The sequence below is a fragment of the Antrostomus carolinensis genome, unplaced genomic scaffold, assembly GCF_000700745.2.
Source record: "Antrostomus carolinensis isolate BGI_N321 unplaced genomic scaffold, ASM70074v2 scaffold2308, whole genome shotgun sequence".
In the NCBI taxonomy this organism is placed as follows: Eukaryota; Metazoa; Chordata; class Aves; order Caprimulgiformes; family Caprimulgidae; genus Antrostomus; species Antrostomus carolinensis.
This window is the reverse complement of record NW_010332087.1, coordinates 112346-125263: the sequence shown is the minus strand read 5'-3', so window position 1 is coordinate 125263 and position 12918 is coordinate 112346. Positions and strand designations below refer to the sequence as shown.

The 12918-nt window shown below is 42.2% G+C and overlaps 1 protein-coding gene across 3 annotated transcripts in view; it reads right to left on the bottom strand.

Moving 5' to 3' along the window:
• LOC104529146 (tyrosine-protein kinase Fyn) overlaps positions 1–12918 on the bottom strand; it is a 79107-nt gene that overhangs the window by 14742 nt on the left and 51447 nt on the right. The window contains exons 8-11 of one of the 3 annotated variants that reach the window (XM_010173358.2): positions 10304–10459; positions 6477–6656; positions 4587–4663; positions 4330–4483 (exon numbers count right to left, since the gene is read on the bottom strand). In XM_010173358.2, the coding sequence (XP_010171660.1) occupies positions 4330–4483; positions 4587–4663; positions 6477–6656; positions 10304–10459 (567 nt within the window). Of the gene's footprint in view, positions 1–4329; positions 4484–4586; positions 4664–6476; positions 6657–10303; positions 10460–10926; positions 11092–12918 lie in introns of all 3 variants that reach the window. The other 2 variants (XM_010173357.2, XM_010173359.2) reach the window with 2 other exon arrangements.

The following is a 12918-nucleotide window of genomic DNA, read 5'->3' as shown; positions in this document are numbered from 1 at the left end:
TGGTAGGCGATGATGAGGGCCATGTGGGAGGGACTGCGCAACTACATTTTTTGTGCTGTGAGAACGAACATGAAATTACAAGCCTGGCAAAACATCAGCCATCAGAAGCAGACTCCACAGGCTGACCCCTCCCTGGGAAGTGGGGGACAGGGGGCGGAACTGCAGATCTAAACACCCCTCTCGCCCTCTGCCTTTCCCTGCATGCCCCCCTTTCCCCCGCCCTTCCCCTTGACCTGGCCGCGCTCCTTCTCCCAGAACAGATGGCACCTCTGTAGGAGCATATCAGTGATCCCCCTCTGGGACCCCAGGAGCTGGCTGTTGAGAAGCAAGAGTCCTTCCTCCTGTTTGCTCCACGGCTGGCCATAGGTAAAGAGCAAGAACAAAGCCCTGGACATTACAGCCTGCAGTACAGTCAGTTGAGAACAAGACAGATCAGATTAGCTAGTGAGCTGGGAGCCAACTCTCTGCAAAAGGGCTGGGGAAAGCCTGGAAGGGGGAAGAAATCGCTGCTCGTTTCTAGGAAAGCAAAATAAGAAGTATGACTTGGTTTTAAGCAGGGCAGGAAGGAGATCTTTCTACGTGTTAGGGAAGCAGAAATGATCTGCGAGTTTACAAACACGTACTAGAGCTCCCAAAATAGCTCTGACTTGTCTGGAAGGCATCAGAAAGATCCTTATTGTTTCATGTGTGCTTGGAGCGGCACTGCTGCAAGTGCTGCCAGTGTATGCAGAAGAAACATGCATACACTGGAAAATAACTGCTCTTTTTTTTTTATTAAGGCAATTTTAAATTTGTATCAGCTGCCACTGCTTAGAATAGTAACAACTCTTCCTCAGCAATTCTGTGGAGCACTCGGCACTCTCCACAAAAATGCCACGTGCTTGGCCAGAAGTCCACATAGCTCCAAACCAGATCAGTGTAAGGGTAGCAGAACTGCATGGGAAATCTGCATGTGTTGGATGTAATGGTAAGTTTCTCTCTGTCCTGTAGGATACCAGGAGTTTTAAGTCTTGCCTTACAGGACTGACACAAGCATCATCACCGATGGAAGCGAACAGGACTGAATGCCGGACACTGTGGGGAGTGGGGAAGATGTTGCGACAGCAACAGCCGAAAGAAGCAATCTCCAATGGTGCAGGCTGCAACACAGTCCATCAGCGTAGCCTTTAAAATGGGCGTCGCTTTAATAGGCATGTTTTTCCCCTTTGATTACTCACTTCCTCTAAAAGCAAGAGGAGCCAAATGCTCATTACAAGCCAAGAACTTTTTTTTGTATTATTTAATGGCAGTGTATAGCTGTTAGTCACACACTTTAAATCATTAGTGGCATGACCATCTCTTTCCTTCCTGACGATTGCTGAGAAACGGCAGTGCAGACAACGAATCGCTTTTTATTTACCTCTCATAAATCAGCAGTCAGGCCTCCTTTGTTCAAATCAAAAAGAAAATAAACCGGTCAGTAAAATGTTACCACCAGGCTGGGTAATACCCACACAGGTTCAGAATCCTGCATTCTAGCCTGCTAGGGCTCAAAGCATCCCCATCTGTTTCCTTTCAAAATATTTAATCGGAGACAAAAGTGACAGTGGGGGAAGGGAGCAGGAGATCAAGCAAGGCTGGAGAAAACCACCTCTTCCCTGCGCCGACAGTGAGCTCTATACTAACACACTTAGGCCAAGAGAAGGACGATTGCTGAGGAGAGTGTCCAGAGGTTTTAATCTTCAGATTTTGTAAGGTAAAACGTTTCCTTTCTCCCACAGGAGCTGCCAGTCTGAAGCACTCCCCACCCCCCTCCCCTCCGCTGGCCAGGCTCTCCTCCTGTGTCAAAATTCCCACTGCAGCAGTAGTCAGCTAGATAAACAGAGCAGTCCCCAGATGCATCCCCTTGGAGGCTGAAGTAATAGGTCATGGGAAACAAGCAGGGGCAACCGTTTCCTTCTGATACTGTGGTCTCCACCAAGCAATGCTCGAACTGAAGTTTAACTAAACAAACCAGGACTGAATCCCCACTTGAAGAAAAATTCCAGTGGCATACTAGAAACCATGTTTCTTCCTCAATAAATTCAAGGTCCTAGGCTCACCCTGGCTGCTCAACTGGCTTGGAAGCCAGGTTAATTGCAATGAAATGTAAATTGAGAGTGTGCTGCTTGGTCAAAAATGCACCCCTCCCTAGAACAAGCTACCACTTAAGATAGGATTAAAAAAACATTAGTGAAAGTAGGAAAACCTTTCTACAAGACGCCTGTGCTTACAGCTCTTTGAATCTCTCTTTTAAGGAATTCTGTAGGTCTGAAGGACTGAAGCCTGACCCTGAGGTCAGGGTCAGGAAGTATTGTCCATTGCCGTGAAGTATCGGAAGGATGGGTGACTTCTCTGTACTTGCAGCATGAGATGAAGCCAGGCAAACACGATTCAGATCTCTGGATCATCAGCAGTGCAGGTTAAAAGCGAACTGACTTCTCCCTTCCCAGACATGTTTTCCACAATAGAAGTGATTTCTGCCATGGAAGAAGGGCAAGAGATACCCATGACTACACTCCCTCTCCCTGACAGTCCCAGTGTTATGCTTTTCCCAGCTCAAAGTTTTCTCACCCAAAACCCAGTAGTTTTTATAGTCTTAAAAAAATCGAAGCTTTTCCTCAGCATCAGTCAGGCAGGTTTTCATGGCTTTCTAACATGTGAAGAGGGCAAAACTATTATGAGAGATTTAAACTAGGAAGCAAACAGGTCATCAGAGGATTTTCTAGGGATCAGGAGCCTGAAGAGATCTGGCCAAAAGTAGGTCACATACTTACTATTAAACCAAATAATTAGTCATGTCAAATTATACATTGGGTGGTTTCCAAGGGGAACAAAAGACGTGGCAGTAAAACGGACAGAAATGGAGATAATACAGGACACTTTTTCAAAGCCATTTTGCAGACTGGATCTGGCTGCCTTGTTCAAGGAAAACCCTTCTCATTTTACACAGGGGAAGGGCAAGCAGGCAGCTTTCTGTCTACCAGAGCCTGCACACACTTTTGTTATTCTGGATAGAATGACACAAGGCTATTTTTTCTAGCAAGGAGCAATTCCCACCCTCAGGCTGAAATCAATAGTGGTTAACTCTCTGCATCAGTACCTATCACAGGCTCTTCAAGAGTTCTCCCAAAATAATCAGGCCTTGCTGTCCAAGTGTGAAACAGGCAACTTTAGGGTGGATGCAGCCTGTGGTCCACATCCCTGTGGCCAGGTACTGCTGACAGCAGTTCGGAGGGGTGTGAATGGCACAAGAGCTGCTGCTCCCAGGCCAAGACAAGGCATGCTGGAAACTCTCTGGCTCCTTCTGTCAACACTTGAAAGTTACAGAAAGAGGTTATCTCTTTCCTAAGAATTAATGGCAAAATCCATGCTGAAACAGGGACTTCTGGTCAAAAGAAAAAACTCACAACAGGAAGGGGTAAATGCAGGTTATGAAGTACTTAACTAACTTGTGCTTTCTTATGACATATAAACAGGGTTTAATAGGACACTCCTTGGCTTTGGCACTGAAATGGACAGAGTGGTATTTACCGACACATATTGAGCAAGCACTATGAGTACTGCCAACAGAAAGAGAACAAAACTGTAGCTCTGCAAACTTGGACCAACATCTGACAACTAAGCATGACTTGTAAAGAATGACTAACTACAAAAAGCCTGTGTCATGGCTCAGTCTGAACACACACATGCTTTTTAAGAAAAGCTACAATACTCTTTGATACATTTTTGTAGTGTACCAGTGGCCAGCTGTGCCCAGCACTCTGTGTGGCACTGGAAAACAGTTTTCCTATTAAAGTAACTTTTTAAGTTCCCACAGAAAACATAGCGCTCAGAGAGACAGCTCCATTGCATAGAGACACAATTCTCTGACCCGTTTGAAATAACCAAAATGAGAATAGCACAGCAATGTTGATAGTGGTTAGTAAATACTAGAAGGCACACTATGAAAGAAACAGCTTGCATAGGCTTTTCTGGATTACCCCATTCAGGTTTTCAAGGTTGGTAAGCAAAACATCCTCTTTGTTATGGCACCACGAGGATCTTGCCTTTACTGTCACAATACCCACCTTTGCTCTCACTCATCATTTTTGTTTCATGTTGGTCAGTTTTTAAAGGGAAGACAACTACGTAAGACGTTCTCTTTAGGACATGCATTCAGCAGTGAAGTTCTGGGCTAGGAGTTAATATGAGTTCAGGATTTACTGAAAGCAACTCCAAAGCATATGAGAGAGAGCTTTTAAAAGCCTTGTTCCACTCTTCCCCTGTCACAAGAATGACACTCAGTGCTATGCCTGCTGCTGTATCTACCTTGTCTGGCCGTATATTCGTTGTCTTCAATCAGCCTTGCCAATCCGAAGTCGGCAATCTTGCATATTAGGCCGTTCCCCACCAGAATGTTTGCAGACCGCAGATCTCTGTGTATGTAATTCATTCGCTCGATGTACGCCATTCCTGCAGCCACCTGCAAGGACCATGAAACACAATTGGTGCATTTTAACATGAACTCAGACATATGCGGGCTATAAAACATATACACCTAAGTGCTCGATATTCTGAAGACAGACCTGGGCTGCCATGTCCACCAAATTCGGTAACTTCAAAGCTCTTCCTTCTCCATCTTTTAAGAAATCTAGTAAACTCCCTGCAAATGTAAAGTTGACACAATGGAGAGATGTTAGGGAAACAATAGCTATTCATCAGGATAGAGGTGCAGCATTATGTGCAACACTAAAGTGCAATGTTTCAAGTTCAAGTGGACAGTTTCAGAAAAAACCCACAATATCTTAGAATTCTCCTGTTATACTTGTTTCACTCTTCTTTCAGGTTGGCTTGCAGAAGAACATGTCACTAGTCCAAAGAGAATTGCAGGGAAAAGAAACAACAATGCTTTTAATTTTCCTGACCATTACAGAGAAAGTTGATCTTTCTTAACTTTTCCAGTGCTCTTTGAAACTACATACCTGCTGCTCTCTAAAGGCCTCAGCTAGCTGCAAAGCGTCAGCTCGATTCCAAGCCACACAAGCTATGGAAAAAGTCAGATCCCAGCTCAACCTGCTCCAAAAGAAAGTTCAGCTTGGAGCCTGGTAAGCCCAAAGGGGCTAGCATTAACAAAGGCTAATTTTTCTTAGAAATTAGTAGTGCTCCTTCTCTAGGTAACTCATAGCCAAATGTAGCATGAACCATTAATTTTAGAAGACTACTATGGAGAACTACAGAAGACAAAGCAAAGATCAAGTGAAAGCAATTTTAGCAAAAGCAACAAGGACACAGCTCCACTGTGCAAGGGAAAGCAGAGAAGGTCCCTGAAGCTTTTAAAAAAAGCCTAGGATGCTACAGTTTCCTTCTCAATCTTGCATTCAAATGGAAAAATGTGTCAGTCTCCTTTAAATAAGGTCAGTGAATTGGTTTAATAAATAAAGGAAAAAGACAGATGATTAGGCGTTTCTCCCTTGATAAATCGTCAGCCTCAAGCTCAGATCCAAAGATGTAAAATGTTACAGTAAAAACTAGTAAGTAAGCCAAAATAAACCACATACTTCAGAAGGATTTTCAGAAGTCTTTTTTTTAAAGGGGAAAAAGCACATGGATGTCACTGAGACATATGATTAAAGTGTGAGTTAGTCAGGTCTTGGATGCCTCTGAGGAGGGAGGTGGGCAGGCACCTGCCAGGAAAATAAAAATCAACTCCAAATAGACTGAAAAAATGCACTTAAAATTTCAGAGTGTATCCTCCAATGGACAATGAAATTTCCCTGTGAGAACTTATGTTTCCTATTTGGTTCATTTGCTTTTCCAAAACAAGCAGATTTTTTGCTCTGCTCTCAGCACCCCGGCTGGAGATCTGACAGAGTGAAAAGTTTTCCTTTTCTCATTTTACTACATCATTACCAGTTAAATAGCTTAAAGGAAAAGAGAAGGGTGAAGGGGAAAGGGAAGGGGAAAGAGGAGGGAAAGAATAATATATTAAATCATGTATTAAAGTGATAAATGGGGTGGACTGAAAATGTGATCTGAACTCAGGATTGCTAAAAGAAGAAATAGAAGTCTTAGGGTGGTTAAGTAAACACTAAAGAAGATGCCATACGAACTCTCTGGCACCAGGAAAAGCTGGGATCTCGGGAAGCAGCATGTAGCATTATTCAAACCTAGAAAATGCAAATCTCCACTTGTCAGGGAAGCTTAGATGCTGATGCAGTTGGAAGCACTTAGGCTGTGCCAACTTCTCCCTTCCCCATCTAGTGCATTTCTTTGTCCATCTAGTGGATTTCAAGTTTTGAATCCCACTTCAGAGTTGGATTCATAATTCTTTTGAATCCAGAGATGAATTTAGGTTCCTGTTCCCTCTCTCCTTCCTCACATGCTGTTCATGCATCACACTGCACCTCCCTCTGTATCCTTAAGGAGCACCAACAAAGAAAAAATATTGTTATCAAGGACAGCAGCTCTGGCTTCACCTTTGCTCATGTACTCTGTGACAATATAGATAGGTTCTTCAGATACCACAGCATAAAGTTGAACCAATTTGTCGTGTTTGAGCTTCTTCATGATTTGGGCTTCCTCTAAGAAGGATTCTGGAGACATAGTGCCAGGCTTCAGGGTCTTGATAGCCACTTTAGTATTTCCGTTCCACGTACCTACAAGCACAGTTACTTAGTCAGATTAAACATCTTCTGTTCCTTTTTTTGCCCGATGCCTAATGTAACCAAGGAATAAACCAGCAAGGACACTTAATATAATTATTTTTTAAAGTGTGGTTTCCCATGTTGCCTTATCATTATATTCCTCCCACTCCCCAATCATATTTTAGTCTCTTTATATTATACTGAAAAATAATACTCCTATTGGCACTGGGGCATAATCGCCATTTTCCTACTCAGACAATGCTTCCACTGATGTCCACAGAAACCTTCTCTGAGTAAGAAACACGGGACTGCTGAAACCCATCTTCATGTATTCCCTTGCTAACAAGTAATTGCTACAGACAACAACACAGCTCCAGTCACAGATCTGGATAACAAAACTGGCTAAACCCAGAACTTTCCATTTGCAAGACATTTTAACATTTTGGTTTTGTTCTGAGTCAGAGGAAAAAAAATATTCTAAGAAAAATTCCCAAGAAACAAATTCTGCATCAATTTCATTTTAGAAACACAGGTGTGTTTCCAAACTGAAATGCATCTTTTTCCTTCCCCTCCTCATCTCCAGAAGCCTGTCCACTTCACTTTGTTCTTTACTTGCGATCAGCACTGAAATGGACAAGTTGCATCATTTTTCAGCCATCATCTGCCAAGCCTTTGGTAACATCTGAGAGCCTACACAAGGACCTGGAGAGAGCTGGGGAAGGCTGACTCAGGGTGTCCCACAAGAGGTGGGGCTTCACTTGGGTATTTGCAAGCAGGAGAAGGAGGACTGGAAAGAAAAAAACCCCACCTACCTATGTTAACAGGTGGGGAATGGTGTACTGGGGAAGGGAAAGGAAGGAAAATTAAAATGGGCAGAAATACTACTTTGCTAGTGCCTTCTGGTTGTCCCTTGCCCAGTCTTGCCAGAACCCTGCTCGAGAGCCAGGGCTGCAATGGCTTTGAATGGGACCTGTGATTGGTTGATAGGGAGCTGCTGTGTGATAAGGTAGAACAATACTAAATAACTGCAGGAATTAATCACAATGGATAAAAATTACTCCTCTGCATTTAAGCATGAGGACAGCAGAAGGCCTACAAAGTACATGAAGACTCAGTCTCAGATCTAGTTTCTGTAATTTAGGATGTCATCAAAAAAGGTAATGTGTAAAATAAGCCTGGTTTGTCTTTGTTAAAAGCACATCAACAGTTACCAGGGCTCAGCTGCTCCATGGGAACTGGTTAAGCCCAGATAACTTAATCATGAGCTTTTGCAACCTGCCAGAGCATAAAATGAGCTGGACTGGTTTTTGTGCAAGTGGTCAGGTCCCAGCTGCCACCTCTCCTAGCCGAGGACAGGGGAGGAGTGGCAGGGGAGGCACTGCCTGTGTCATCCCTCACTTACAGATCAATCCCAGCAGCAACACACGATGCTGTCTGAGGGGGGCTTGAGGCTTCTATGAGCCAAAAGTGTGCAGCGCAGGATCGATTTTCACTATGCTTTGATTTTCTTCTGCCAGCTCAGTGCCAGCTGCTGTCACCTCTACCGCTGGCAGAGTAATGTCTTGAGTTACACCCACGGCTACCCCAGTATGCTTGAGGAGGACTCCTGAGGTCTTAGCTTCGCTCAGTCCTTCAGATCAGAGCTGAAGCAGGACTTCCCTTTGTGGCACTCCTGTGTAAGCTGGGAAGGATGCGGTTTCACCTCCTAATTTCAAGCAGGGTGGCCAAAATCTTTTCTGATGGGTGAAAGGGAGCATGTTTCGTCTAAAGCCACTGAGGCTCCAGACCACAGAGCGCTGTCAGTCACAGCCACTGTGCAGAGGTGTCGCAAGTTATATGAACCAGGAATTAAACCCTAGTTTCACGGGCACTAGGATTTCTGTCACTGGCATTAATAAACTAGGATTTTACCTGGTGTAAAGGATTAACTGTGTATAATCTGTTTGCATTGCCTTAATAAAAATCCCAGGAGTCGTTCTGTTACCATGAAGCGTTTTCAGCAGTTCTATTTTTAAATACTTTTATGAGTTTCTCTGGTTAAAAAAATAAAATCAAACAAAAAGTTTAACTTATCCTTTCAGCCCATGTTTCAGTTTAAATTGTTAAATTTTCTTGTAGTGGTTTGGTATTTTTCTCTCTAATAGAAAATTAGCAGAGACCTCCCTCTGAATTCCTCCCATATGTAGTTAGTTACTACTTAATGCATTTTTTATTAATTTTTACTGTGTTAATCTATTCCAATTTGGTAATGCTTCAGGGCTGTTAACATATTTTTACTATTCATTACTTTAAGAAACATAATGTCATAATTGTAATAACAATTTTTACATTTCTGACAGATGTTTGGTACTGATCCTTGGCACTGTATTTCTCATAGCTGATTTTTTTTTTTTTTTTAATTGCATTTGCTACTTAAGCTTGTCATAACAGCTTAAGATCTATGGCACACAAAGCTGACCACTAAGTACTCACATCAACCTGAAACTCTCACATGCATTCAAGATGGAGAACAGGAAGGTGAAACTGTAGTTATCTGGGGATGTTAATATAAACAGGTCAAAGAAAACAGGCAGTTTTCTTTGCAACAGGTCAACTGCAATTCTGTGAAATTCTATAAATGTCTAAATTTCTAGTCTATAATTCTATAAATTTCACAGACTTGTTGCCATGCTCCTTGCTGTAGTCCTGCAACAGAAAACAGCCACCCAGGAGAGCCCAGGAGAGACCACTGATTATTTTGGTTGTATGTACTTTTGTGTCACTGCAACAAAAAGAGCAGCTCTACCAAATGATTTTAACATAAAGAAACAATATATAGCATTTCTTTAATTATTTAAATCGGTCATTTTAAAGAGACTACACAGAATGCAATTTGGCCCCAAAATTGAGCCCACCTCTCATTAAATGGCCACTATATTGTGCTTTAGTGCTACGGCTATATTAAGATTTATGTATATTTTAAACTGCCATTGTTTTATAGTCATTAAAAGAATGAGGCCCAGAGAGAGGGGAGGAGTATGTAAAGCTGGCAAGCACGCAGAAAAAAATGTCAGTGGATTTGGAAAATGTCAGTATTTCTGGACTTCAAAGTGGGGCTTCATCTGGGATGGGCAAGTCTTGCCTCTATTGTCCCTGGTCTCAATATTGAGTTATGGGGTTCTGCTGCAGAGACAAATTTCAAAACAGATTTCAAGAAGTGGATGCATGGGAAAGCTAGCTTGAGAACATCAGCTTGCTGATACTTGCCATTATTTTTAAACGGAGAGAGTGGATGGAAGCATTTGCAGGGTCTAACCCCATCAATGCTAAAACACACAAGGAAAGAAAAACATCTACTTACCAGATTAATTTCTGGTTAGCCATTCTGCCTCACAAGTTTAGCATAATTCCTATTTTAATACCTAGCAATTGTGTAGTCACTCAAATAAACCCAATGCAATTAATGGAGTTTAATGCCCTAACCTCTCATACCAGTGTGTGCAAATGAAAGGAAGTTTCCCCATGGATTACTGTATTTAGGTCTGACTGTTTTAGGCAATATGAACTAACATTTCATGCTATTTTGATCTTTTAGCTTTACAATCTCAACTTGAAATGTTTATTTCTGCCAAGAGGGCCTTAAAAGATCCATCCAAAGCAAAATATATTCTCTGCCTTACCACGCCACACTTCAGCGAAACACCCCTGACCAAGCTTCTGTTCCAGAAATAATGAATCACGTGCAACTTCCCATGCATCTTTAGCCAATCCAACAGTTTGTGGGGTATTATTCGTAGCAATCACAGTTAAGTTAAAACACAAACCATCAGCTTTCTCTATAGGAGAGGAAATTAATAAAAAAAACACACTTATAATCCAAAATTATGCATGCATTGAGAAAGATGGAAGGTGACTTGTGTCGCAGTGCTGCATTAAAGTTCATTTGCAAACATTGACTTTTGGGTACTGAAGGACTTTTTTGTTAGCTTGCAGAAAAAGGCTCCTTGGTATAATTAATAGATTACTATGCAAGCCTTGATTTATTATTAAGACAGTGGTAATTTGTCAAAATCAAAACCTTCCAAGGAAACACAGAACTTCAGTTTTCTTTTGCTATCAATTACAGTGAAAGTTGAAGATTAAAGAATTTCAAAGTCAAAGACATGATTCCAAAGACATTTTTTCCTAACAGTTTGAGCTTTGCTCTTTTTTTTCTTGTGGGTCACAGTTGCCCACATTTTCACCTTCCATCTTGTAAACCCCACACAGAGAGCTATTTTAGAATAATTATTTTGCTCCATACCCATCCATACTTCCCCAAACTGCCCATTTCCCAGTCTCTTGATCAACTGTAGGGATTCTCGTGGAATTTCCCAGACATCTTTGGTTTTGACAGACAGATCAGTAAGCCTTGGCATTCCTTTATGACAGGGGACTACTAAGCGGCAGCAAAGACCTGCAGCTCTCTCTGATGGAGCCAGAAGTGAAGCCAACAGCAAAGGAGAGGAAAGAAAAAAAAGTGTGACATGAAACAAAAACAGTAAGCATAAAAACAATGCTACTCACAACAGCTGTTAGTTGCATACAACAAAGCATCCTGGAAGATTAGAAATTGAACACTGAAACATACTCATTTGAGACAGTACAAGAAATATTTTAGTCTCAGCCTGAAATGGAAGGTGACCACCAACGTTTCTCTTGTGGACTCAGGATTTCCCTTCTCCCACAGTGCTGAATTAAGATAACTTTATGAGTAGCTGGTACACTATAGTACAGTATACCTTTTTAAAAATAATCTGTAATCCACAAACTGGATTGTTTCTGAACTGAGTAAAAGAAACATAGAGAAGATTAATTTTTTTCTGAAAATCACAGCAATGAACATTTGGCAGACGTTCTTTGCAAATTTTTTTCTAGGTATCCTGGGAAAAGGTATTTTCTATATTCTACCATGTGAAAAGGTGTTTTTGTAGGTGTCCTGTAAAAGACTTTTTTCTGCCATTCTTTCTATAGCCAACCTTTATTAGTGGATGCAGCCAGTCCTACATCATTTTGGGCATATTCATTATACTTATCTCTTGCAAAGCTTCACAGAAGACTGAACTGTGACAAAAGTCACAAGCTATCTTAGCAGGAGTAAAAACAATGATATATATATAAATATATTTGTACACACATATTGTTGTGTAGCAGACTATGCTGCACAAGGCAGACTAAAATATAAAGCTTGCACAGTGACTTGTGTCTTAAACAGGTGCAGCACAGCAGAACAAGGTGGGGATCTGCAATTGTATTTCAGATTCAAACATAATCTTTATTCTCCTGTGCAAGAGTTCTTTCTGGGCAGGTGAACAGTTCGTTTCAGCATCACAAGGTGGGCAAGCACTGAAGCTCCTTGCAACACTAAGCTCTACCTCCTCAGCACAAATGTTATAGGATGGTAGGCAAGTCCCTACGGACACCCTGTCATAGACCTCATTGTGTCTCCTGCAGCAAGACAGCAAAGATCACAGAACAGGGAAGGTTAGCTGACCAGCTGGCATGTCTTATTCCAAGACAGTTCTAATGAGAACATCAGGACAGGGACTACTCAAAATATGGATAGGGTCTGGGAAGCTTCCTTATGAGTTTGGACAGCTGCAGAAAGAAACTGGAGGTTTTTAAGACCTCCTTGTTTTCTTTAATTGACAAAAAAGCTTGGCATGCTGGTGCTCCAGTTAAGCCTAGACTGCATGCACAGGAGCTTATGCTTGACAGGTCAGCTGTTTGGGACTGGGTGAATGATGCTTCAACTTTGGATGTGCTGTTACTGGACCCTGGTCTGATATCAGAATCCCTGGGGAACTCAATATTTTTCATTTGTAAATCTCATCAGTGAAAGTCCAGACACTGCAGTTAATTTTATTATCCAGGTAAGAAGGGGCTGGGATAAGAGAGAAGCCTGGGTAATAAGGGTACTCGGCAGTGCAATGGGAGCGCAGTGCAGGGATAGCTGCGCTGTGTCTCCACAAAGGTGCACTTTGTAATTCCAACTCCTGACCCAGGACTGCTTTCATGAGACCAAACTGCACACTGTCTGCTTGGGTAGCCTGGTTTCCAGATGCCTGTACAGGAGGCGTTCTCCAGCCTGGACAACTATGGGATGAAGGCTGAAGGATGGGCTGCAGAGCATACCGGTCCTGCTGTGGAGACACTAACCTGTGGTCTCAGCAGTGGTTCTTCAGGAACCACACTAATCTTTATAGTCATTTGGGCATCTTTGAGCTCTCCCTAAAAGTAAATCTAGGCACTCACA